This window comes from Cyrtonyx montezumae, unplaced genomic scaffold, assembly GCF_038088225.1.
Source record: "Cyrtonyx montezumae isolate F1298 unplaced genomic scaffold, pur_monq_1.0 scaffold_26, whole genome shotgun sequence".
NCBI lineage: Eukaryota > Metazoa > Chordata > Aves > Galliformes > Odontophoridae > Cyrtonyx > Cyrtonyx montezumae.
In genome coordinates this window covers 4,644,827-4,668,096 of record NW_027072003.1, presented here as the reverse complement: position 1 = coordinate 4,668,096, position 23,270 = coordinate 4,644,827, and the positions used below count along the sequence as shown (strand labels likewise).

General features: G+C 55.0%; 4 protein-coding genes across 6 annotated transcripts in view; 2 read left to right on the top strand and 2 right to left on the bottom strand.

Annotated features, from left to right (window-relative positions):
- Positions 1-1,145: 1,145 nt before the first annotated feature.
- On the bottom strand, positions 1,146-9,276 carry SLC16A4 (solute carrier family 16 member 4; the record flags this gene model as incomplete). The annotated part of the gene is made up of 9 exons (XM_065740174.1): positions 9,143-9,276; positions 8,657-8,760; positions 8,065-8,197; positions 7,438-7,581; positions 6,968-7,129; positions 6,023-6,523; positions 4,978-5,189; positions 4,272-4,365; positions 1,146-1,315 (listed from the first exon to the last, which is right to left on the bottom strand). Coding segments are annotated over exons 1-9 (1,536 nt in total), but the record flags the coding sequence as incomplete, so codon positions are not given.
- Positions 9,277-10,824: 1,548 nt separating this feature from the next.
- Positions 10,825-23,270, bottom strand: part of LAMTOR5 (late endosomal/lysosomal adaptor, MAPK and MTOR activator 5) — a 50,457-nt gene continuing 38,011 nt past the window's right edge. Inside the window, exons 2-5 of one of the 2 annotated variants that reach the window (XM_065740499.1) lie at positions 13,185-13,249; positions 13,028-13,089; positions 11,994-12,111; positions 10,825-11,191 (exon numbers count right to left, since the gene is read on the bottom strand). In XM_065740499.1, the coding sequence (XP_065596571.1) occupies positions 11,131-11,191; positions 11,994-12,111; positions 13,028-13,089; positions 13,185-13,219 (276 nt within the window). In that variant the 5' untranslated portion in view covers positions 13,220-13,249 and the 3' untranslated portion in view covers positions 10,825-11,130. The remainder of the gene's footprint in view (positions 11,192-11,993; positions 12,112-13,027; positions 13,090-13,184; positions 13,250-23,270) is intronic. The other variant, XM_065740500.1, reaches the window with a different exon arrangement.
- On the top strand, positions 11,498-17,587 carry PROK1 (prokineticin 1). Of its 2 annotated transcripts, XM_065740495.1 has the most exons (4): positions 11,498-11,569; positions 15,801-15,854; positions 16,592-16,717; positions 17,468-17,587. In XM_065740495.1, exons 1-4 carry the CDS (start codon positions 11,528-11,530, stop codon positions 17,585-17,587), a joined length of 342 nt encoding a protein of 113 aa, XP_065596567.1. In that variant the 5' UTR covers positions 11,498-11,527. The 2 variants fall into 2 exon arrangements, with proteins under 2 accessions (XP_065596567.1, XP_065596568.1); XM_065740496.1 differs by lacking the exon at positions 11,498-11,569 and having other exon boundaries at positions 15,783-15,854.
- Positions 20,007-23,074, top strand: LOC136051023 (embryonic pepsinogen). The gene is made up of 9 exons (XM_065740223.1): positions 20,007-20,062; positions 20,158-20,320; positions 20,575-20,692; positions 21,076-21,194; positions 21,300-21,499; positions 21,743-21,856; positions 22,296-22,440; positions 22,675-22,773; positions 22,937-23,074. Exons 1-9 carry the CDS (start codon positions 20,007-20,009, stop codon positions 23,072-23,074), a joined length of 1,152 nt encoding a protein of 383 aa, XP_065596295.1.

Here is a 23,270-nt window from a genome sequence, read left to right as displayed (position 1 = left end):
TTCATCGCCACCCCTCTTCATCCCCACCCCTCTTCATCCCCACCCCTCTTCATCCCCACCCCTCTTCATCCCCACCCCTCTTCATCCCCACCCCTCTTCATCCCCACCCCTCTTCATCCCCACCCCTCTTCATCCCCACCCCTCTTCATCCCCACCCCTCTTCATCCCCACCCCTCTTCATCCCCACCCCTCTTCATCCCCACCCCTCTTCATCCCCACCCCTCTTCATCCCCACCCCTCTTCATCCCCACCCCTCAGACCCACTAGAGATCCTCCCCTGGACCCACGTATGAGCTGGCACGGGTGGATCACGTGCTATAAAGGTGCAAAGGACAGTTTCTGAAGCGTGTGCTCCCTGTGCATTTCTGCAGGAGATGTGCAGACCTATGAGAAGTGAGGCCTCTCTGTGCCACTGATATTGCCACCCACTGCAGATTCAAGACTTGCATATTTCCCTCACTTAAGCATGCGTTTCCTTGTGTGCCTGCTGAATTTGGCCCATCATTTGCAAGCCAATGTTCCTCCCTGCAGCTCCTCAGCACTGCTGTAATGTTCTGCTCTTTTGGGCCATGTAGAGCACTTTGTGCTTGGAATCCCCCAACATTTTACAGGGGGACAGTGCTCTCCTCATCCATCCAGGTTGAAGCTCTAGAGTGGTCAGCGTGAGGCCAACCTGCAGGGCTGGGGCTCTGTGGGCTGTGCTGCTCCTGGGGAGAAGGGAGAGGATCCTGATGGGTGCGTGTCCTGGCTTTAAGGAGAGCCACTTTGGCTCTGAGCCCTGTGCTGTGATGATTCATGCTGCTCGTCTAGTCCCGTTGGAAGTTCAAACCTTATCTGATACCCATCTCTGTTCCTGCCTCCTTCCCCGCTGCTAATTAGCGGTGTCTCTGAGTTAATAAGCTAAAGCTCCTGCTGTGCTTCAGCCCTTGGTGAATCCCAGCGCCGGGGAGGGTGGGTTGGGGGGGGCTGTGGGGCAGGAGCTCAGGGGAAGCCCCCATCCCCAGCCCTCAGCTGAGCACCTCCCTCCAAAGAACGCTTTGCACTGCACCTTTCGGTGTCTTTAATAACACTCCTGGATCTGTGAACACAACATCTAACGACCCCTGCTTTCATTTTGCAGCTCTGTGCTGGCAGGCAGCTGGCCTTCCCGAGCTGCCCTGCACGACAGCTTCACCCTGAGCAGGGACGTTGGCTTTCTGCAGCTTCCACCTCTGGGCCCACGGCTCCAAGAAGAAGGAGATGGGAGAGAGGAGAGCACAGGCCCCAGCAAAGAGGAACGAGCAGGCGTAAGTCTGCGTGTAGTCATACAGCCACCCTGCAGGAGAGGAGATCATTATTGAGGTTATTAAGGCTGTCGGGTTTTTCTCACTGAAAATCACCTTGGGGAGGTGGGGGGGAGGCAGTTTAAGAATGCCTTGGATGCTTTCTATAGGTTACCTTAACCCTTTGTGTGCCTGTGGCTGTGCAGCTGGTACAGCAGGCAGACTGCAGGGTGTTCTCGAGACCCCTTGTAGTGGATGTGGATTTGAGTTTGATTACATCGAATCCCTGACGTTTTCCCTTTTCCTGTTTAAACACGAGGGCCAGAAGTCGCTGCAGCAGCAGATGTGAGGTCCTGCTGGATGCTTTGCAACATCTGCAGTGCTTGTGAGCAGACCCTGAGCAGCAACCTGTCTGATATGAGAGATCCCAGACGAGGGGCCGTTGCTGAAGAGTACCTTTGCCAGCACTTAAAAGGAAAACCTGAATTCCATTGAGCCTCAGGAATCTGCGAGGGGGCAGATCGCCTTTGAAAATGACCTTGAAGTGTTTTCTTTGGTTGCATCTAGTTTCTGGACCTTCAGATTGAAGTGTGCGTATCATCCATTATCTGGGCCTTCCATTTAAATCCCCCCCCCCCGCTTGAATCTAAAATATGCAAAGCAATGGGAGCTGCTGCTGTGTGCCAGAAATCCTGCACTCTATTCCCAAATCTGGCACCCGGGTGTGTGGGGCAGCTTAGCAGCACAGGGAGCAGCTGAGCCCAGAGCCACTGCTGGGGTGAAGCAGGATTCCCCCTGTGACATCCGTGGGTTTACACCATTTACACCAACACTTTGGGATCTGGATAGGTCGGGATACAGCAGAATGGAAGCGTTGTTTCCAGTGTTACCTGTGGGATAGTGGGGAAGGAAGCAGTGCTGCTCAGTGTGGGGCTGGGGAGCCAGAAGGGACAGATGCCATCGCTTTCCTTGCTGGTATTCGCATGGCCACGGAGGGCTCTGGGAGAAGGGAAAGGCTTGCACGCTGCCTTGCTGTGTCCCTGTGGGCTCACCAGCTTTCATTGTCAGGTATCCCGTGCCTTTAGCAGCCCTCAGCTCTGCTGTTTTTCCTTTTTCTCAGGGATATTGCTTGAGCCCAGGAGTGCCTTGCCAGAGGGCAGAGCCCGGGGAAGCACAGCGTGTGTTGTGCAGGATGGCTTGTCCTCAGAGGTGGGGTCAGCTTCTGCTGTTCGAAGATGTACGGGATGCGAACCAGGGATGCTGGCTGTATGACAGACATCCAGGGAGGAGCGTTCCAGCTGTGATAAACTCTGAATCTTTTTATCATTATTTTAAAAATCTTCATGATATTTCTAAATGCAGGATTTTTTTCTGCTCGCTTGTTTTTAAATATATATATATATACACACAGAAGCTCTGCTCAGTGCTGAAGCCCTTGTGTCCCCTCCTGGCTGACAGTGCCATGCAGGCGATGCTCTGAGTGCAGTGCATCTTTCAGAGCCTTTGTGCCTCTCCCTGAGCAACAGGGGCCAAATCCTGCTGCAGGGAGCTGAGTGAACGCTCCCGGCCCGCAGCATGCAGCAGAGCAGCGCTTTTGCAAGCTGCTCAGGTTGTTGAAATGATTCAGCTGCTCCGTGAGGGGCTGGGCACCTCCAGGCTTTGTTTGCTGCACATGTCCTAGCAGCAATGCCTAGCATGAGGGCGTGCACACTGGAGGTGAAAGCACTGAAGTCCATGTGCCAGTGCTGCTTTCCAGTGACTCCTTCCTCTCTCCATTCACTGCCCACATTTGTTGGAGCCGGAGCCGCTGTGTGCCATCTGCTGGGATCTGTTTTGTAATCTTGAATCACATCGCTTGTTTGCTTGGTTTGTTTTTGCAGTTTGTTACTGATTTCTCCTGCTTGTGGAAATGGGATGGGTCCTCTCCTTGGCTCACTCGCTGCGTGCCAAAATGATGTTGGCTCTGCTGTTTGGGAGGGCAGGAGCAGCTGGCAGCACTGCAGCGGTGAGGAGCCTCAGCTGGGCTGCCCCTGGCTTAAGGGCTTCCCGTTGAACAGATGGGTATATTCAAGCAGAATGAATGATACCCAGTAGTGGGATCTAGCAGTGGGGTCTGGGAGAGGTGGAGTCCACCCCTTCTGGTCACACAGGTGCATTGCCTTCACCTGTGGCTGACTCAGTGCTCAGCTCAGGTGCTCCATCAGTGGTTCAGGCTGTGATCCGACAGCTCCCATACAGCAGTGCTGGGAAAGGAGCATTGCAGCAGAAAGCATAGGAAGAGGAAACTGCAGATAACAGAAAGCTACGCTGTGGCACAGGCTGAGCTGTGGCTTTTCCCTCTCACCCCGCTTGCACCGAGGTGGGTCAGTGCTTTGCTGGGCCTTGGTGGATCCCATCTGGGTGAAGAAGGCCGATTTCTGTGTGAGGCTTTTCACAGGAAACCTGCTCACTTTATGAAATCCAGATACATTCCTGCTTAGCACTGTCAGGAGGCTTCCAATTAGTGGGAACACATTGGAAGCAGAGGGGAGCGTGAGCATGGATGAAGCAGAGCCAACTTATCGAGCTCTTTTCACACCGTATGTTATTCTGTTGGGAAATTGACTGCGATGGCTTTGCAGGCATTGCTTTCTGCTGGACGTACATCTTGTATCAGCAGAAGAGATCTTCTCCAGCACGGGCTATGGATCACTGTGACAGTGTAAAGCACGCTGTCAATGAAATGCTTTAGCTGCACGAAATTGCATCTGTATCCAGAGTTTGGCCAACCTAGAGATATTGATTAGGGAAATCAATCTTTCTCGTGCCTTGCAGCACGGCGCTGGGGTCGCTGCCTTCCCATGCATAAAGCCAACTGTCTTCAATGTGGTTTTCTTTGTGTGTGTGTCTTTTTTTTTTTGGACAGAAAAGCCATCTGTGGATGCGTACAGGTAGGAGAGCGATCCAGGGGAAGGTTTTTACCACTGGATGCTGCTGGTGGGTGCACAGGATGTGTGAAGTTTACATTACCTGCAAGAGGAGGTCCACCAACAGCTGCTATCCCAGCGAAGAAGGAAGCAAAGCCCAGGTAGCTGTGGAGCTTTGGCACGCCGACCAGGTCGACCTGTCGGTGTAAATGCACACAGGTAATTATCGGTGGGGGTTCATGGGAAGCACAGAGGCCCTTTCCTGGGGAGGTTTATCTCCAGCTGCCCTGGGGGGGAGGACTTTGCACCTCCGGGTCTGACTCAGCCTGGGATCCGCTCGCCTCCCTAAGGTCAGCGCTGAAATTACAGCAGCAGAGCTCACTTCTGTCTTCCCACCGTTAGGGCACAGCCTGCAGCCCGCGGTGCTGCTGGGGGGGGGAAGGCTGTGTGGCTCTGAGCGCATTGCAGACCGTTCAGGGGTTGGGAGCACACTTCCAGCCCTTTGGATTTGAGTTAGAGCTGAGGTTGTCAGTGGATCGATCCATTCTGCTCCCTGTGAGCTTTTAGAAGGGAGGATGTGGAAAGCAAGAAGCTCCCAGCGCTTCTGGTGCATCCCAGTCACGGGGCTGGGCAGACTGGGACCCTGCTGTGGGGATCTGGGGGCAGACCCCTCTCATTCCACGCCAAAGGAGCCCACCAGGGCGCTTCAGCCTTACGCCAAGGTCGATGGGTATTTTGGAAAGCTCTTGGAAATGCCACATCTTACTATTTTATTCCATATACACGTTGTTAAAATGAAAGATCCTCACCAGCACGGGGAGCACCAGAGCCAGGAACCCTCCGCAGAAGATGGCAAAGGCCACAGCGTAGGTCATGAGCAGAGGGAACGTCGTGGCCAGGGGGCAGAGCAGGTTGGTGATGCCACACAGCACCAGGTAAGCCGCGTGGTAGTGGTACTTCTTGGTCCAGTTCTGGTCAGCAATCCACCCTGAGAGCAGCTGGCTGCCCGTCTCGGTGATGCCTGCAGGGACAGGAGCTCACTGAGCCTGGGGAAGGGCCACAGACAGAGTTAAAACCCCAAGGAGCGTCCGTAGGAGCTCGGTGGTTTCGTAAAGGACCACCGTGGCATTTCCCAGTGTGATTTTGTAAAATGAAGATTGGGGGTGGGGGGTGTAGGGGAGGGCCGTCAGCTCTCCCCGTGTCCCTCCCGCTCTTAATCGAGGGTGCTGCATTAATTGCTGTGCTCCTCCTCACACTGTACCTCATTTCTAAGCAGCGCTGCACGAGGAGAGTTTATTTTTATGCAATAAAATCTTTTACTGTGACTTGGGGCTGGAGCCATCTTCTTCACGTTGGTGCAACTTTAGTGTGCGGGTCATATTCACACACAATATTATTTATGGAGGGGGGGGGGCAGGTTTTCCTTCCCCCCTCCCTCAAGTGCCAAATCCAAGCACCCAAATCCAACTTCGGGGTGGTTTTATTTCTTTTTTTTTTTTCCTCTGTATGCTCCTGGGTCAGACTGGAGGCCTTTGAGGGCAGAGTGCCTCAGCATTTCTGTGGCTTTTGTGGGTCTGAGCAGCTCAGGGGCAGCCAGGAGGACACTGAGCAGCCCAAAACCTGCACTCGTTCCCTGCAGAGGGGGTGGCTGAGAGGACCACCCATGTGAGAGCAGCAGTACGTGTGCAGAAAGCAGTGCTGTGTGTACAGAAGGGGGTAAGGGCTGCGAGCTCAGGCTCTTCTGTGAAGATTTACTTAAGGACACGTTTTGGGAGTGTTTCTTGGCGAGATGGGTGTTGCTTTTCTTGCCTGTTTAGTGATCAAAAATGTGTTTAAAATGATTCTCTTGCCTACCAGCCACTGAGATGAGGTAGGAGGCATCCATGCTGTTTATGCCCAGCGTCCTGGCTCTGGCTACCAGGTGGAAGATGGGCACGAAGTAGGCCAGGTGGCTGAACAAGAAGGACCAGGTGAAAATGCAGAAGAGGGGATCCTTCAGAGGGGAGAAGTCGACGAGAGGTGGTGGCTTCTCCTCTTTGGGTGCTGGGAGGGATCTGCAGCTCCTCGTGATCTCAGGGGGGCAGCTGGGGGCTTTCCCTGGAGCTGCTGTGGTTTCTGCACCGGAGCTGTTGGTGCTGCAGGGCTCTGCAGGTGGCTCTGGGAGGGTCTGAGCACTGCGTGGCTGTGCTGCCACGTTGGTGGTTTCCTCGAGGTGTCCTGCCTCTCTTTTGGGTGCTGAGCACCCGTCCTCGGTGCTAGCTGGGGGGTGAGGAGGCAGCTGGGTGCTGACGGGGCGCAGCAGCATGCTGGAGGGCACGAGGTTCAGCGTGATGCCACCAAAAATCAGGAGGGCACCTGTACCAAGGGGAAAGATGCTTTTCTTTAATGAATTTTGCCGTGAGCATGAGGGAGCAGGAGGAAAGGAGGTAATCTGTAGTGGGTGTGGAGAGAGATCTGCAGCAAGGAGGCGGAGGTGTCACTCAGGAGGCTTTATTCTGGCTTATCAAACTCGAAATCCCTTTTGAACTGGAAATCCCTTTCTCTGTAATGCGTGTGACGAGTTCAGGGCTTTGCTTTGCTCTCGTTCATGCTGAACTTCCAAGGTGAGGCAGTACAAGCTTTCTATACTGACTCTGACTTCCATTTAACGACTTAGGAAGCATTTAATCATCACCACAGAATAATTACGGTTGCAGAAGACCTCCCTCTGATCCAACCCACGTCCACAGGGGCACCCCCGGAGCGGCAGTGCCGTTCCTCCTGCCCTCCCCCCGAGCATGGGGCAGGAGATGTGCTCACCCTGCCAGCTGTAGGTGTCGATGAGCAGCTGTGTGAAGGGGGCAGTCAGGAAGGTGAGGCCCATCCCTGAGCGGGCGATGGCGTTGGAGAAAGCCAGCCGGGTCCTGCAGCGTTTGGCTGTCATCACTGCTGCTGCCTGGTACAGGCAGCAGAACCCCATGCCTGGGGGGGGAACACGAGGGGTCAGCACAAGCTTATTATTTTGGGGGTGAAAGAGGGTTTTTTTCTTGCTGAGGATAGGATTTTGTGCACAGTGGGGCCTGGGGTTTTTGACACTGTGCACTTTTTCTGCAAATCAAACAGGGGAGGGATCACGGCGTGTGTTGGATGCAGGGAAGGATGCAAAGTGGGTTCGGCGTGGCACGATGGATGTGGGATTTTGTGCTCCTGAGCGTGGAGATTTGGGGTTTCATGCAGTGTGTTGTGGGGACAGCAGCGACACAGCCTGGTTAAAGGGAGCTGCCACTCACCCAGCAGGAGTCCCATGGAGACGCAGAGGAAGGGGACGCTGGTGGCTTGTGTGCTGAGCAGGCAGCCCCCGCTGACCAACCCGGCCCCGAGGATGGAGGTCGGCCGCTCGCCCAGCCGCCTGCACACCACGGCCACCAGCGGGGCTGCAAGGGAGAGGAGGCAGAGCTTGGTGCCCAAAGAGCCCAGACCCCTGCCCTTCAGGTACTGATCAGATCCCCCTCAGCCCTCTCTTCCCCTGGTGAGCGGCCCCACATCTCTCAGTGTTTCCCCATCAGGGGTTGCTCCAGGCCCCACCATCTCCACAGCCCGCTGCTGGGCTCCCTCCAGCCGTTCCCTGTCCCCCTTGAACTGGGGAGCACTCCCGATGGAGCCTCCCCAGGGCACAACATAGGGGAGGAGCACCTTCCTCCCACTGCTGCCCACGATCCGTGCAGTGTACCCCAGGGAACCATTGGCCCTCTTGGCCACAGGGGCACACTACAGGCTCACGGTCAACTGTTGGTCAACCAGGACCTTCTCCACAGAGCTCCTTTCCAGCAGCTCAGCCCCCAGTCAGTTCTGATGGCTGTGAAGTGGGACCTGCACCTGGAGCACCCTCGGGTCCCTCCCCGCAGTGCAGGGCTCACCTCCCAGGAAGCGCAGCGAGGACATGATGGAGCCAATCCAGCTGACCTGCTCTGAGGAGCCCCCCACCTCCTCCTGGAATGCCACGAAGAAAATGCCAAAGGTTTTGAGCATTCCCATCACGAACACGTTGACCTGTGTCAGAGCAGGACAGGTGAGGTGCTGCAGGGGACATCACTCCTGGATAACGTGCTGCCTTCGGGACAGGATGAGGAGTGTTGGGGAAATACCAGTAAGATGCCCATGTTGGGGTTGAATCCTGTGCAAAACTGGCTTTTCCAGAGCAAAATGACATCAGAGCTTTTCTTTGCTCTCTGATTTTTGTTTGATTTCTGAGTGGGTGCCAGCAGATGCTCCCTCCCCAGCCTGGGGACAAAGGACAGCTGGTGCCCCGTACCCTGGGGCTGGGGTTAACCATTGCCAGCTGGGGACGGCTCGGTGATGGCCACATCCTCACTCTTTGCTCTGCTTGTCCTCGCTGCCTCTGAGCCTTCCTGTATATTTTTGCCATTATTTGGTTGGGATCAGCCCGTGCTGAGGCATCCCACAGACCCCAAATTCCAAACGTTTGGGGTGCATTTGTGCTCTGCTTACCAGGAAGAAGTGCAGCACCGCTGCCCATGCCCACCCTCTGTCCGTGCCTTGGCTCCCATCTCCCATCACTGCTGCTGGCTCCAGCTTTCCTTCTTTCCTTTCCCCTGGGAATGAGAGTTTGGGGTGCATTAGCTCCATGCTGTCGTGGTTATCTGTGAAGCTGCTCCCAGGAGAACCCCTCTGGTCCTTCTCCGTGAGGGAGGTGGGGAGCAGCACGTTGTGCTCCGCATCAGCACGCTTCTAAGGACCAACGATGTTTTGTTCGGGGCACAGCATCACTGCCTGCAAGCAGCTCAGCTTCTTTTCTCCTTCCTAAAGCGCTCAACGTGTGTAATATTAAGCCGTTTTAGAGCACAGCGTTTGGTTGGTTTGTGCTAACAGCCGGGGCTCTCTGTCCCATCTTTGAGCTCCTGGAGAGGCTTTCCCTGCCCACCTCCTTCCCCTCCTCCCTTCCGTAACAGCCGACAAACCCGACCCCTTCCTTACCGACTTGCTGGTGCATGCTGGCAAACCTCCCCCGAAGCAGCAGATTGCAAAGAGGAATCCTCTCGTCATTTGCTCCAGAAACAAAAAGTCTTCCCCCTGCTCTGACCGTGACCCACCACCCCCAGCCCGGCCCTGTGTCCGTCCCCGACGACCAATGCAGAATCGAGGCAGGACTTGGGTTAGGAGCCTTCCTCCTCCCTGCTGCTCCAGTCCAGGAGTCCCTCCCCTTCCCTGTCCGGGGCGATGGTACAGCAGAATTCCTGCCTGGAGGAAACGGAGCCTCTGGAGGAGCTGCCTGCAGGGATCCAGCTGCTGGCAGTGGTGGAAGGAAGCCGAAGTTGCTGGCACTGCCCAGCCCTTGGCCCCAGGAGCAGCACAGGGGCTGGGGGCTGAGCTGGCTCCGTGCTGGCCTTATCAGTACGCACAAACTCCAGGGCAAGTGCAGCTGCTTCCTCCCTGTTTCCATTGAGCACTGAAATGAGGCAAAGCTGTGGGGTCGGGGTGGCTGCCTGACCCCTCCCTGCCTTAATCCATCCTGCTGTGGCATCCGGGGACAGAGCTCCGGGACAGCATGGAGAAACTTCCCCTGCAGTTGGGCTTTCAGAATGTGCATTGAGCTTCTACTTAGGTGAGACAGTGTTTGTAGTGTGCGCCACGAGGGCTTGGGGTGCGCAGGGTGCTGGGGAGGAGGCAGCAGCAGCTGGGGCTGTGCCTGTGTTCCAGGTATCCAGCAGCTGTGGGGCCCTGACAATGAGGGAACTGGTCCCATAACTCATTACTGGGAGCACCGAGTGCCCCCTTCTGTGCTCACATCCCTTTAACTTCTGCTCTTTGAGGAGCCCGTGGCTCTGGGACAGCAGCTTCTGCTGGTTTGGGGCTATTTAAAATGGGCATCTGCACTCTCTTTTTGAGGTGATGAGCTTGGAAACTGAGTTATGAGCAAAATAAAGGGGAGGTAAATGGTGCTCACCTCCCAGAGCAGGCAGGCTGGAGCCCCATCTCTCCTGCTGCAGGGGTCAGCAGCACCAACCCCACCACAAGAGTGCTGTGCAGAGCAGCCTGTCCCTAGAGCCTGCTTTGTACACGGCAGCGATGGTGAGATTGGGAATGTCACTGATGAGCACAGCAGCAAAGCAGCAGCAGTTTTATCTGCAGCCCTGCCCTATTTTTCAGCACGCATTCTGCTCTGAAGTTTTCTTCCTGCTTCACATACAAGGACAGCTGCAGGCCAGCTCCTTTCTGCTCCCCTGTGCTGAGGAAGCCTTTGAGCACAGCAGCTTTTCAGGATGAAAGCCTCTCTGCGGGCTCAGTCCCCTGCACCATTTCCAATGCTCAGCTCTCTAAAGAGAGGATTTGTGGGGATGAAATCAGCATCTGTTTTACAGCTCACAGCAGAAACAGGCAGGGCCAACAAGTTTAGGTTTGGACTTCAATCCCACGCATAATAACAAGCAAGCCACCCTCACAGAAAGCTTAACTAGTGGAGGCTAAACATTTCCTAGGAGAAATTCCTAGAGAAGTATTCATACCTGTTCTCCTGGAGGCACCTCCAAGTCACAGTGCACTGTTCCTTTTCTCTAGAGCAATGCCCATGAAGGACAGACTGGGAGAAGTCACCTCACTTGGCTTCAGGGAAAGCAACGGGTGACAGTTTTCACAGTAGGAACAAAGAGAAGCAAAGGTTTTTGCAGCTCATTTATTGATTTCTCCAACAAAGAAGGCCAGGCACACACACACACACACACCTTGTAGTATCTATCATTACACAAGCTTGGTGAGTGACTCACATTTCATCTTCAGCAGCACGACTGCTAAAATGTGAGCTGGAAACCCTGATAGATGCATAGGGGCTGGTAAGTAGAGAGGGAGAGCTTTCAGCCCAGATTTGGTACTAGAAGCATGTTCTGCATCGGAGCAGCTGAGGAGAGTGGTTGTCCAGTGAGGAGAAGCTGGTTTGGAGCAGGGAGCAGAGCATCAGGATGCCAGGGTCAGGATGCCAACTTGTGCACTGCTACGGTGATGCTGTCATGCTTCTGGATCATGATGTTCCTAGAACAAGGAAAGCGCTCTCATGAGGCAGGTGAGGAGCCAGCTGGGGGAGCAGGAGCTGACCTGGCAGGGAAACCAGATGGGCAGCTCAGTGCCAGACCTGTCAGCTGCTGCATCTCTTTGTCACGCTCATGAAGGGAGCTGAACAAGTCCTAGAGTAATACTATAATGGGATGGAAACTACCATGATAATAGCGGGGTGGCAAAGTCTTTGGCTGCAGCAAATGAGAATGAGCCCAAATGCAGCAGCAGGTGATGCTGAATGAAGGAGAGGAGCTGCTCACCTTTAGGAGGCTTCAGGCAAGACATGCCCTCACCTCCACTGCCAGCCCTTAAATGAGGTCTGGGAAGGGGTGGATCCTGGCTCCACCTCTTCTGGTCACTCAGGTACACTGCACACACCTGAGCTCCCCTGGGCTGGCCCTGCCTCCCCACCACGTGCTCCATCACTGCTTCAGGCTGTGACTTGGCATTTCCACTACACTTGGTAACCAGAAGGACACCACAGCATGGGCTAAATGATCCATGGGGAATCACAGAAGCAAAAGAAATATAGTGCTGCAGCAACCACCAACCCCTGAAAGCCTTCCAGCTGCTCCAGCAGCTCCCACAACCCAAGGTCCCACGAATCTGACCATTCTGTGCCCCCATTAGCGACCGCCCTCTCACTGCAGCTTCAGCAATGGGACTTCCTCCAGCTCTACCAGTGAAGTAGAAGATGGGAGAGCGCTGCCCTGGAGATTTGGGGCGGGGGGGAAAGGTGAGCACAGGGAACAGCAGCAGCCTTGGGTTGGATGCTCACCCACTATCCGACTCCAGGCACACCACGGGCGTGTCGGTCGGGTCGGAGGTGAGCTTGGCTGCCTGCTGGGCAAGCACAGAGATGACACCAGCGTGCTCATCCGAGAGCGTTCCTCTGCCTGCAAGAGGGGAGAAGATGCAGGCTGCACCCACGTGTACCGTGATGGGGGGCAGCTCCCCATCCCTGCTTCCTCCCCTTAGCGCTGTGAGCTCACATAGCATCTCCCCAGATCAAAGAATCATTTGGGTCGGAAGGGACCTGCAAAAGCCAGCAGTCCAACTCCCCTGCAACAAACAGGGGCACCCACAGCTCCATCAGGTGCTCACAGCCCTTATGCCCACCCTAAATCTCCTCTCTTTTAGTCTGAAACCATTTCCCCTCGTCCTACCACACAGACACAGCTAAAAAGCCCATTCCCTTCTTTCTCACAGCCCCCTTTGGTCACTTTCTGGGCTGTGAGGGCACAGGGTGGCTCGTGTCCAGCTGCCAACCTCCATTCCCCAAAGGTCCTCTTTGGCAGGCTGTGCTCACCCTCACATCCCCCACCTCATACTGACAGCAGGGCTCGCCCCGACCCATCTGCAGAGCTGGCACTGGGGTTTGTTGCCTCTCGTGATGGGACCCCCTCTCCCGTACCCACTGCTCAGCCTGCCCAGGTCTCTCTGGAAGGCGTCCCACCCCACAGGGCCGTGTGAATTGTGGCCTTCAAACTACCAAAAAAAAAAAACCAAAAACAACCCAAACAAAACAAAAAAAAAGCCCCCAAACAAAACAGATTTGAAGCGATAGGAAAAGCGGGGCGGGCTGTAGGACCACGCAGCACCCAAAGCTGGGAAGGGACCCACAGGGATCCCCCAGCTCCAGCTCCCGGCTGCACCCAGCACCACACGAACGCTACGTCTGACCGCACCGCCCCCCCCCGGGCCTGCCCCACGGCCCAGCCGTCTCCTCCAGCCGCCAGGAGCCCCCGGGGGCTACGTGGGGTCCCCCTGGGCCCACCCCCGAGCTCAGCCCCGGCGCCGCAGGGTACTCACAGCCCAGGTTGAGGCCTTGCGAGTCGGTGCACAGGACGCCCACCACGGCCGGGTTCTTCATGCTGCGGGAGAGACGGCGGTGAGCGCCCGACCCCCCCCCCACCTCGCACCGCCCCCCTGGGCCCCCCCAGCCCCCCTCCACCCCCCCCCCCCGTACGTGTCCTCCAGGTGCTGCTCCAGAGTCCCCTCCATTCCGCCGCGCGCACACTTCCGCCCTTCTCGGCAGCTCCGCACAGCTGCGTCAGTCACGTGACGCGCGCGGACGGTGGCTCCGCGGGGCCAAAACGCGAATCTCGTGCATAGAAACCTCCGTGATCAGCGCTGAGATCTCTTCTCTCCTGTTCAGGCAACAGCCGCAGGATTCTCAGCATTTCCCCGTCAGGAGTCCGCAGCGTTTCCGCAGCTCATTGCTGGGCTCTCTCCAGCAGTTCCCTGTCTGCCTTGTAGTGGGGAGCCCAGCATTGGGTGCGGTGTTCCAGATGGAGCCCCTCCAGGGCAGAGTGGAAGGGAGGAGCAGCTCTCTGATAACACACCTCAGGTTATTATTGGCTTTCTTGGTCACAGGGGCACACTGCTGGCTCATGCTCAACTGCTGGTCAACCACTAGTCAATCATTAGTCAACCAACCAATCAGTTAGTCAACTGTTGGTCAGCCATTAGTTAACCGTTAGCCAACCAATGGTCAACTGCTGGTCAACCATTGGTCAGCCAGTGATCAACCATTAGTCAACCACTGGTCGACCACTAGTCAACTACTGTCAACCATTGGTCAACCGTTGGTCAACCGTTGGTCAACTGTTGGTCAACTGTTGGTCAACCAGGATCCATAGATACCTCTGTAGAGCTCCTTGCCATCAGGACCACCGAGTCCAACCCCTGGCTCTACACAGCACCACCCAAACCCTATGTTTCTGGGTGCCCCTGCAGCTCGGGGCTGTGCCCACTGTCCTGGGGAGCAGTGCCATGCCCACTGCGCAAACTTTTCCTAGCACCCAGCCTGACCTTCCCCTGACACAGCTCCAAACCTTTCCTTGGGTGCTGTCTTTGCCCCCAAAGAATTGTGAGGGCCCTACACCCACTCCCACAGAGGACCTGGGGCTGTAGCTGTGTGTCAGAGCCGTGCTCGCCCTGTTCTCTTCGTGCAGGAGGTGATTGATGACAGAGCCCGGCGACGCCGGCACCGAGCTGGCTGAAACACATCCAGCTCACGCCTGGCAATGGATCTCAGCATGTCAAGCTGGAAAATTAAAATGTTATTGATGGGGGAAGTGAAGTGCAGCGCTGATCTTTCTTAGTTTTATTTATCTTTTAATTTTTTCCCTTCTGGATTGAGCTGGGAGCCATCACCAGTCACCCTGATCCCACTGCATCACCCCATGCTGGGTGTCCTGGCTTGCCCAGAGCCCTATTTTGGGTTTTTCACACTCCTGGGGAGAAACGCAGGACAAAGACACAGCTGTGCCCTACCAAGTTTGCATCCCCTTCCCCACAGGCACCCCAGAATCACAGCTCGTTGTCCATTCCCTGCAGCAAGGCCTTAGGACTTCTGGAGGGGAGATTTCTGGGGTCTGGGAGAAATTAATTCAAGACCAGGTGGGGACTTCAGCAGAGCAGGAGAACAGCTGCCACTTCAAAAGGAATGCTGGTCTTTGGAGGGGGAAATGGCCAGGCTATTTTTAGGCAATTAACTAGACAATTTAGCATGGGACTGATGTTCTGCAAGAGAAATCTGCTGTCAGCAACAGCAGGGAGCAAAGCCACACTGCTGCTTTGCAGCTTAGATGCCAGGGGGATGGTACCTCGAAGTCCAGGGTGGGAGAAATCCCACTCACCGGGTCAAAATCACAAATATTCCTTTAATTGTGGAGAAAAGAGATGAAGATTTATTTCCAGCCCTTGTGTAAAGGAGCATTGGCACCTCCTGGGCATGCGTGGCCCTGGGCAGTGGGGATATGTGGTCATGGCCATGGGAACCCAGGGCAAGCAGCAGCCATGGCCATGTATTTATACAGATTCATGCAGCTTTCTCTATACAGAGCTCTGTCCCTCGCACCCTCCCACGATGTATAAATAAAAGCAGACGCTGATGGTTCATCCTTTCCTGCTTTAAAGCCACTCTGGCAATCCTTGTCTCCATGTGCTCCCCACAGACACTCCAGATGCAATCGGATGTATGGGGGACACACTTGGAACCACACTCAGGATATCCCGTGATTCTGTGAACCACAAATGAAGATATTTACACACCATTTTCCCCTACAAACACGCTCTCATTACTGAAAAAATAATACATTAGATGCTCCTTATTTTATTCTCACAAATAAAGATGACTGAGTTTGTCTTTCTATGGGATACCCATTGCAGAGCTGCGTTGTTACACACTGCGCTTTACCATCCGGGATGGACCTTTCTTGCTATCTCCTTTTAGCTCAATAGCTGCAAATTCTTGATTTGATCCTCAGCTACACCTGTCAGGGATAAATATGCACGCACCCGGGAAATCCAGCTGTGTTAGCTGAGCTGGGAAATAACCCTGGGAAATGGATGGGGGCGGGATGGCTGCTCCGTGAGTATTCCACCCCCCCCCCCTCGCTGGGAAAGAAATATATATTTCTTTCCTACTATTAGCGATGCAGTTCTCATCTGCTTGCTCTGAGCTCATCAGGAGGAAGAAAAAAAACCAACCCACCCAGGCTGGAGGGGAGGGCAGGGGTATATAGGGTGTGGGGTGCGGGCGGTGCGGGCAGACGGCACCATGCGACGGCTGCTGCAGACCCTCTGCCTGCTGCTGCTGCTGCCCTCGCAGCACGGAGCCGTCATCACGGGGGTAAGTGAGGCCCCAGTGCATCATGTGGGGTCGTTTTATGGCTTTTTTTTTTGCTGCCCTGAGCTCTGTGTGCTTTGAACTTGCCCTGCAGTCCCCCACCCGCGCCGTGCAAAGTCACGTTTGGTGTGAACCCCACTGCCTGCCTCTCCCACCCTCTCCATTTGCACTGAGGAGACGAACACGAGGTGCTCCAACTCCAGCAGTGCCTTTCAGCGTTTGCTTTGGGCCGTTTTCAGCGTGCTGCTTGCTTTTGCAATGTGTCGGTGCTGTTCCTTCTTCCCGTGCTGCTCCGAGCACACGTGAGTGTGAAGTTATCCCACCGGAGTGCAGCTTCTCCCTCTGTTTCTCCTCTAAGAGCCAGCACACGGGGAAATGGAGGAGGTAGGAACTTTTCCAGTAAGATATCTTGATGGGGAGCAGGGTAAGGGCAACCAAGCCGTGGCCTGTCGCTGCTTTGCAGCACTATCTGGGGGCTAAGAGGGTCTTCAGGTGCTCAGGGAGGCTTTTGGGGTTTGAGCTGCAAGCTTCTCCCCTGTGCATCACTCCTTTCCTTCAAGCATGCTGGATCTTCATCCTGCAAAGCACTCCGAATCCAGGCTGTGCCCAGCCACAATCCTCCCCACCCCAAAATGGATGAGCTGTGAGCACCCCTCACCTTCCTCAGCTGCTCCCCCTGACCTGGCTGGGGTGACCAGGATTCTGGGGGTGGGAAGGCTGACCCCATTGCCTCTCCCCAGGCCTGTGAACGGGACCCGCAGTGCGGCAGTGGGACGTGCTGCGCTGTCAGCCTCTGGCTGCGGGGTCTGCGGATGTGCACCCCACTGGGGCAGGAGGGGGACGAGTGCCACCCCTTCAGCCACAAGGTACCGGGGGGTCCCGTGGGTGGGGGTCCAAGCAGTTGGGGGAAAATGCCCCGAGCTCAGTGCATGGGAGGGAACCTCAGTGCATACCCTGGGGTGGAGAGGGGATGGGAGCGGTTTGGGATGGGGCTCCGCGCATCACCATGGGGGTCTGCAGGGAGGCACGGAGCAGCGCTGCCATCCCCTGGGGTGTTCTCTGCCTGTCCCTAAACCCACACACCAATGGTGCCTTGGGAGAAGAGGCTGAGCAGCCCGACACTTTCATTTAAAGCAAACTGCTCAGGATTGACTTGTAAATGCCCCGCCGAGCAGGGAGACGCCTCGTTAATGCCGCAAAGCGCTGCTCTGTCCGTCCGATGAGAAGCCGTCCGGATTATGCCGAGCTGCCATCCCTCTTCCAGCTGCGGACACCTGGCCCCGGGGGGTTCCGTCTCTGTGCCCACAGATCGATTGTTCACGATGGGAACGAGATTTAATGATGCCATCCCTTCTCCTCCTGAGCGGGGAACAAAAGCGGAGGGATCAGAAATTCATTTCAGGCGGATTCCCATAAAACACCCGAGAAGCAGCAGAGGGAAATTCCCAGGGCTTTGGTCCTGGCTGATTATTTTTCACCCGCTTGCAGCCCGAGGGCTGGCACGGGGTCAGGGTTGGGTTTATATTTGGGTGAGGTGTAGGATTTGGGTCAGTTAGGTGTAGGATTTGGGTCAGGGTTGGGGGTTTCCCCGTTCTCTCTCCCTTTTCTCCTTGCAGGTCCCGTTCCTGGGGAAGCGTCAGCACCACACCTGCCCCTGCCTGCCCAACTTCAGCTGCTCCAGGTTCCTCGACGGCCGCTACCGCTGCTCCCTCGACTTCAAGAACTTCGACTTTTAGGTGATGGAGCCGTGAGTTTCATCCCAGCTGCCAGCCCCCAGCGCCCATTTCTCACCCTTCTTTTTGCCCGATGCACCATCCCCCCAGGCAGCCCTAAAAGTGCTTTTCCGAGGTAGACAACGTTGCTGCAAGTTATGTATATGGGGAAACTGAGGCGCAGCCAAGCAAGGCTGCTCTGGCACACTGCTTAGCTCCCAGAGCAGGCAGAGGACAGCAAACATCTCTGACCTCCAAAAAACCCTTTCACAGAGTATAGCCTGCATGCAATGGATGCTGTCAGCCAGATTTCACCTCCATCCTTTCTTTTACTGACGAAATTTGGGAGGAGTGAACTTTCCCATTGTGCGCTAGGAAAGGCAAGAGTCAGAGGAGCAGAACTGCACATCTGTGTGTGTTTTTAGCATCCAGACTGACAACCAGAGCACAGCTTCTGCCCAAGCCAGCAGGAACCCAACGCCTCTGCCGTGCCCCCACCCCTCCCAGCTGCTCTGGTCCCACGCAGTTCCCGTTGCTCAGATCTGCTTCGTGGTTACCGTTGCTGCAACGACTGCTCCCTCTGTGGTCGGGCTCCAGATCTCCTCCTGGAAGCAGCTCTTCAAGCTGCTGAGGAGCGAGCTCATCCAGCCTGCAATTAAAAGAAATACCTACCAATTAGCTCGAGTAATTAAGGGTTGAGGTTTCCAGGGTGTTCAAGCTCTGGAGCAAGGCATCATGCAATGCCACAAGTTTATTAGGGGGGGATAAGTGAAGCTGGCTGATGCCAAGCAGGGGTCTGTGGGAAGTGGGGAGGAGTTTTCCACACCAGCCTCTATTTCTGGTGGTCAGATTTGAGAGGACAACGCATCCCTAAATACCCCTTCAAGCAATGGCAGTGCTTGAAGGTAAAGCTGCTTGTGGGGCATGGAAGTGCTTGGGGTCTGCCCCCTCCCCCTCCCTCCCCCCTTCTGGTGCATTTTTATGGGTTTTGGTGCTCTTGTAGTAATTGTTTCTGCTTCTAAGGATACCCACTGGATGCCTGTGGCAGATGCTGTGTTAATGGAGAATGTAATATAAACAAGATCAGAAGGAAGCTTCCCCACCCTTGTGTCTCCCCCAGTGAAATATTGTATTCCGGGTGAAAATAAAACATTGCAATGCCCGGGTTGATTTTATTTCGTTGTGCTTTTTTTGTTGTTTGTTTGTTTTAATATATGTCAAAATAAATCCTTATCTCTATGAGCAGCTTGGTTAACCAACAAACCAACCTCACGTATCTCACTGGTTTGGAGGGGATCAGATACAAGGAGAAAATCCTTTACTTGGAGGATGGTGATGGGAATGGGAAGATGAGAATGGGCTTTCCTTGTGTCCTGGTGGGTCTGCCCGGGTGGGAATGGGCCTTCCTTGTGTTTGAGGGGAATGCTGGATGCACCCCTGCAGCCTGCACGTGTTGCTGGTTCATCCATCCCAGCCCATTCCCAACGCTGTACAGATCAACGGAACAATTCCAGCTGGTTTCCATAACGTAGCTGAAGAAATCATCACCAATCCCTGCTCTGCCCAACGACAAGAGCAGGACCCACAGCAGAAAGCTGCTCACCTTGCAGCAGGGGGACACGCTGCATCACTTCAAGGCTAAGCAATGGAAACTGTGATAGGGGACTCAAACAACAGAGACAAAAGGGGTCAGTCAGCATTGCTCCACTATCATCAGAGAAACCCAACCCCTGCCGCGATGCCGGTGGCTGCCTCCAGATTTTGGGGGCTGGGGGGGCTCAAACAGGAGCTGATAGGGGGCTCCTTGCATCCCCTGGCCCCAGCCAAGCTTCCCAGTGAGAAGGGCGAGGTGATGCCGTTAGCAATTAGCAGTGCTGCTGATAGCAAGGTGCTCGTTACGATGTTTAATCTTGGGTTAATGGTCCCCGTATCTCTGGGCACACAGCACATGGAGAGGGGTCGGCGTGCTGCGGGGGTCACCTTTCCTGCGGGCTGTTTGAATCCCACTTAACTAATTGGTTTTGCAGATAACGGCAGGCCAGGGCGTGTAGGCAGCCGTCACACCCGTGTCCCCACACTGAGGGGCCCCCTTCCCCATTCCAACCTGGGGCAGACCCTCCATAGTTGGGGGACAGTTTGCACAAAGCCGGGGTCCCACTGCTGTGTGCGTTTCAGATGCTCAAACTGAAAGCAACTGCAAATGTTGGTACCCCCAGTGCAGTCAGGATGAAGGATTTGCGATGCTAAAGGATGGGGGCAGAGCTCCCAATCCCCTGGTGACGTCGGGTGTTGTTTGCCATGTGTGCCAGCACCCAGGTGTCACCAGGGGTACCTTGGCCAGGTGCCTGCTGGGTGGGGGACGCCCTTGACCCACAGGTGGGGAGCACTGGGGGCTACTTAAGGCACGGGGCACCTCTCCTTGCAACCCTGCATCCCTGGCACGATGCGATCCCTGGTGCTCCTGTGCGTGGTCTTTGCTCTCTCCGATGGCATCACCAGGTGAGTCCCTGCAGCACCACACTGCACCAATAGTGGCACTGCTGGATGCTGCCTGCAAGCAGCGAGCTCCTGGCTCCCTCTTTTTCTTCTTCCAGGCTGTCTTTGGAAAGGGGGAAGAAGCTGAGAGAGATCCTCCGGGAGAAGGGTTTGCTGCACCGCTTCCTCCAGAATCACCGCTACGACATCGGCACCAAATTCCCACACGCTTTTCCCGATGTGCTCACTGTGGTCACTGAGCCCCTGCTGAACACCCTGGACGTGAGTGCTGGCTTGGACCCACAGCGCTGCAGCCCAGGGGTGCTGTGTGGGTGCTCATCCCTGTGACTGTGCAAAGTGTGGACCAAACCCCGAGGGTTTTTCCCCCAAAGCTGTCAGCCGATTTCTCTTGCCTCTTCCCACCCAGCAGCTCTGCTGCAAGCAGTGTCCCCATGCATGCGTAGAATGCTGCGATCTCGGGGCAGACCCACACCCAGCTCCATACCCTAAAAACATCTCTCGGTCCTGACCCATAGATGGAATACTACGGGACCATCTCCATTGGCACCCCACCTCAGGACTTCACTGTGGTCTTCGACACTGGATCCTCCAACCTCTGGGTTCCCTCTGTCTCCTGCACCAGCCCGGCTTGCCGTAAGTAGCAGTGGGCAGAGCTCCCTGTTTTCTCAGAGCAACACATCCTGGGCTTATAGCTATAGGGCCAAGCCAAGATTTTGGGGGGACACTGCTCGGGGATCAGCGGGCAGTGAAGTGAGCAGAGCCCGTGGTACTGTGTCCTGTTGGATACCCCAGCACTCATCCCCATGTACCCCAAAGGGGTGGGGGCTATCCCGTGAATCCCTGGCATCAGGACGCGGGAGGGATGTACAGCAAATGTTCACAGCTAAATTGTTTCTGCATCAGGGTAATGAATGGCAGGTCTAAACAGCAATTCAGCAGGGTTCCTACTCCCACGCTTTCCTTATGGCTCAGCCTTGCTGAAAATCTTCATTTTTGGTTTCCCACTTACCTTCTAGAAAGCCATCAGATGTTTAACCCTTCGCAGTCCTCCACCTACAAAAGCACGGGGCAGAACCTGTCCATTCACTACGGCACGGGTGACATGGAGGGCTTCGTGGGCTGTGACACCGTCACTGTAAGTGTCACCATGGCACCTCTGCGGCTTCCTCTGTGCCTTCTCCACCCAATTCCCACCCGTACTGCAATGTCACAGAGCAAACAGTGCTGTCCCTGTCCCTAGATTGCATCTCTGATGGACACCAACCAGCTCTTTGGCTTGAGTACCTCCGAGCCTGGCCAGTTCTTTGTCTATGTTGAATTTGATGGGATCTTGGGCCTGGGCTACCCAAGTCTGGCTGCTGATGGAATCACTCCGGTCTTTGATAACATGGTGAACGAGAGCTTGCTGGAGCAGAACCTCTTTTCAGTCTATCTATCCCGGTAAGCTGTGTCAGTCCTGAGGGCTGGGGGAGGCAGCAAAGTGGGTTTGGTTCAGATCATTGCTCTTGCTGGTCACCCCCAGCTCCTGCACTGTCACTGATGCAGTCTGGCTGTGTGCTGTGGTGGGTAGGTGTGACCATGGTGTCACAGGCAGCATCTCACCCACGGCACTCGCAGCCCCTTGTTCTAAGGTAACTGAACACTGGCAAACCCTTTGGTGTTTTTCTTCTATATGTGATCCAGTGAGACAGTGGGAAGCATGGTCATCTTCGGGGGAGTCGACGAATCCTATTTCACTGGCTCCATCAACTGGATTCCTGTCTCTTACCAAGGCTACTGGCAGATCTCCGTGGACAGGTAATGAAATGTCTGCTGATTAATGTTCATTTCTAACCATTGTTTCTCAGGAGACTCATGGATATCAATGGCTTTCTAATGGTGCAGAAGGCCAGGGGACCAAACCCCACAGTACTTTGGCAATTCCCACCTGATCTGAGGTCTCTTCTCTTGCACTGGTTCTTCTCTTGCACTGGTGTCTGGTGCCGAGTAAACTTATGGCCAAAACCTACTTTGCTGGGCATGGCTAGGTCCCAGCTTTTAGTTGTGTTTTGTGTCTCCATCCATGAGCAGTGAGACTGATACCAGCTGTCATTGCAAGCCCCATGAAGCTAAAGGATCAAGGGCAGGAATGCACCAAAACCTAAGCTGGCCCTGCATTAACTCTCACAAAAAAAAGGCTTGAAAGCATCACCAGGTTCCAGTGAGTGTCTTGCCTCTCTTTCCTCCCTTCTGCCAGCATCACTGTGAACGAGCAGGAGATTGCATGCAGCGGTGGCTGCCAAGCCATCATCGACACTGGCACGTCCCTTGTGGCTGGGCCAGCCTCGGACATCAGTGACATCCAGAGTGCAGTTGGGGCCAATCAGAACGTGTATGGAGAGGTAAGGGTGTCCATGGCCTTCTCTGACAGTGCTCCACACAGCCTGGCACATGCCTGGCTTCACGCACAGACACACCATGTCTGTGGCAAACCAGCTCTGCTGCTCCAACAGAAACCTCCATGGGACTCTCTCTCCCAGCCTCTAGTTCACCCCAACAAAATCAAACCCCTTCCTATTCTGCCCCGTTAGCACGTTGCCTCTTACCTAAGAGCCTCTTTCCTCTGCTGTCTGCAGTACAAGGTGAACTGCAGCCATGTCCTTGCCATGCCTGACGTTGTCTTTGTCATTGGCGGAGTTCAGTATCCAGTGCCTGCCTTAGCTTACACCGAACAGGTAAGGAGGAACCGTGGCACCAAGAGCCTGTCTCCACGTCCTTTTATTTTCTCACTGCCTCTCATTGCTTTGGCTTCTCCGTAAGAGATGGCCATGAGCCATCAACCCAACAAGAGCTACTAACCCACGTTTCCCCCATTTGCCTTCTCTTGCCCAAACACAGAACGACCAAAGAACCTGCATGAGCAGCTTCCAGAATAGCTCTGCAGACCTCTGGATCCTGGGAGATGTCTTCATCAGAGTGTACTACAGCGTCTTCGACCGGGCCAACAACCGTGTCGGACTGGCCAAGGCCATTTAGATCTACTGGGATGACAGCACTCAACCAGACCATGACTGTGTTTTTTAGAGCAGCGAGGGTTCTCTTGTAAGGTCCCTTGCTTGCACATGAATAAAGTGGTGATGATACGGAGTTGGTGGCTGCACATTTCTTGGTGACAAAAGGGCAGGAATTAGGGAGGATGTGTCGTACACTTGCTGCTTTGTGGTGGCTGCAG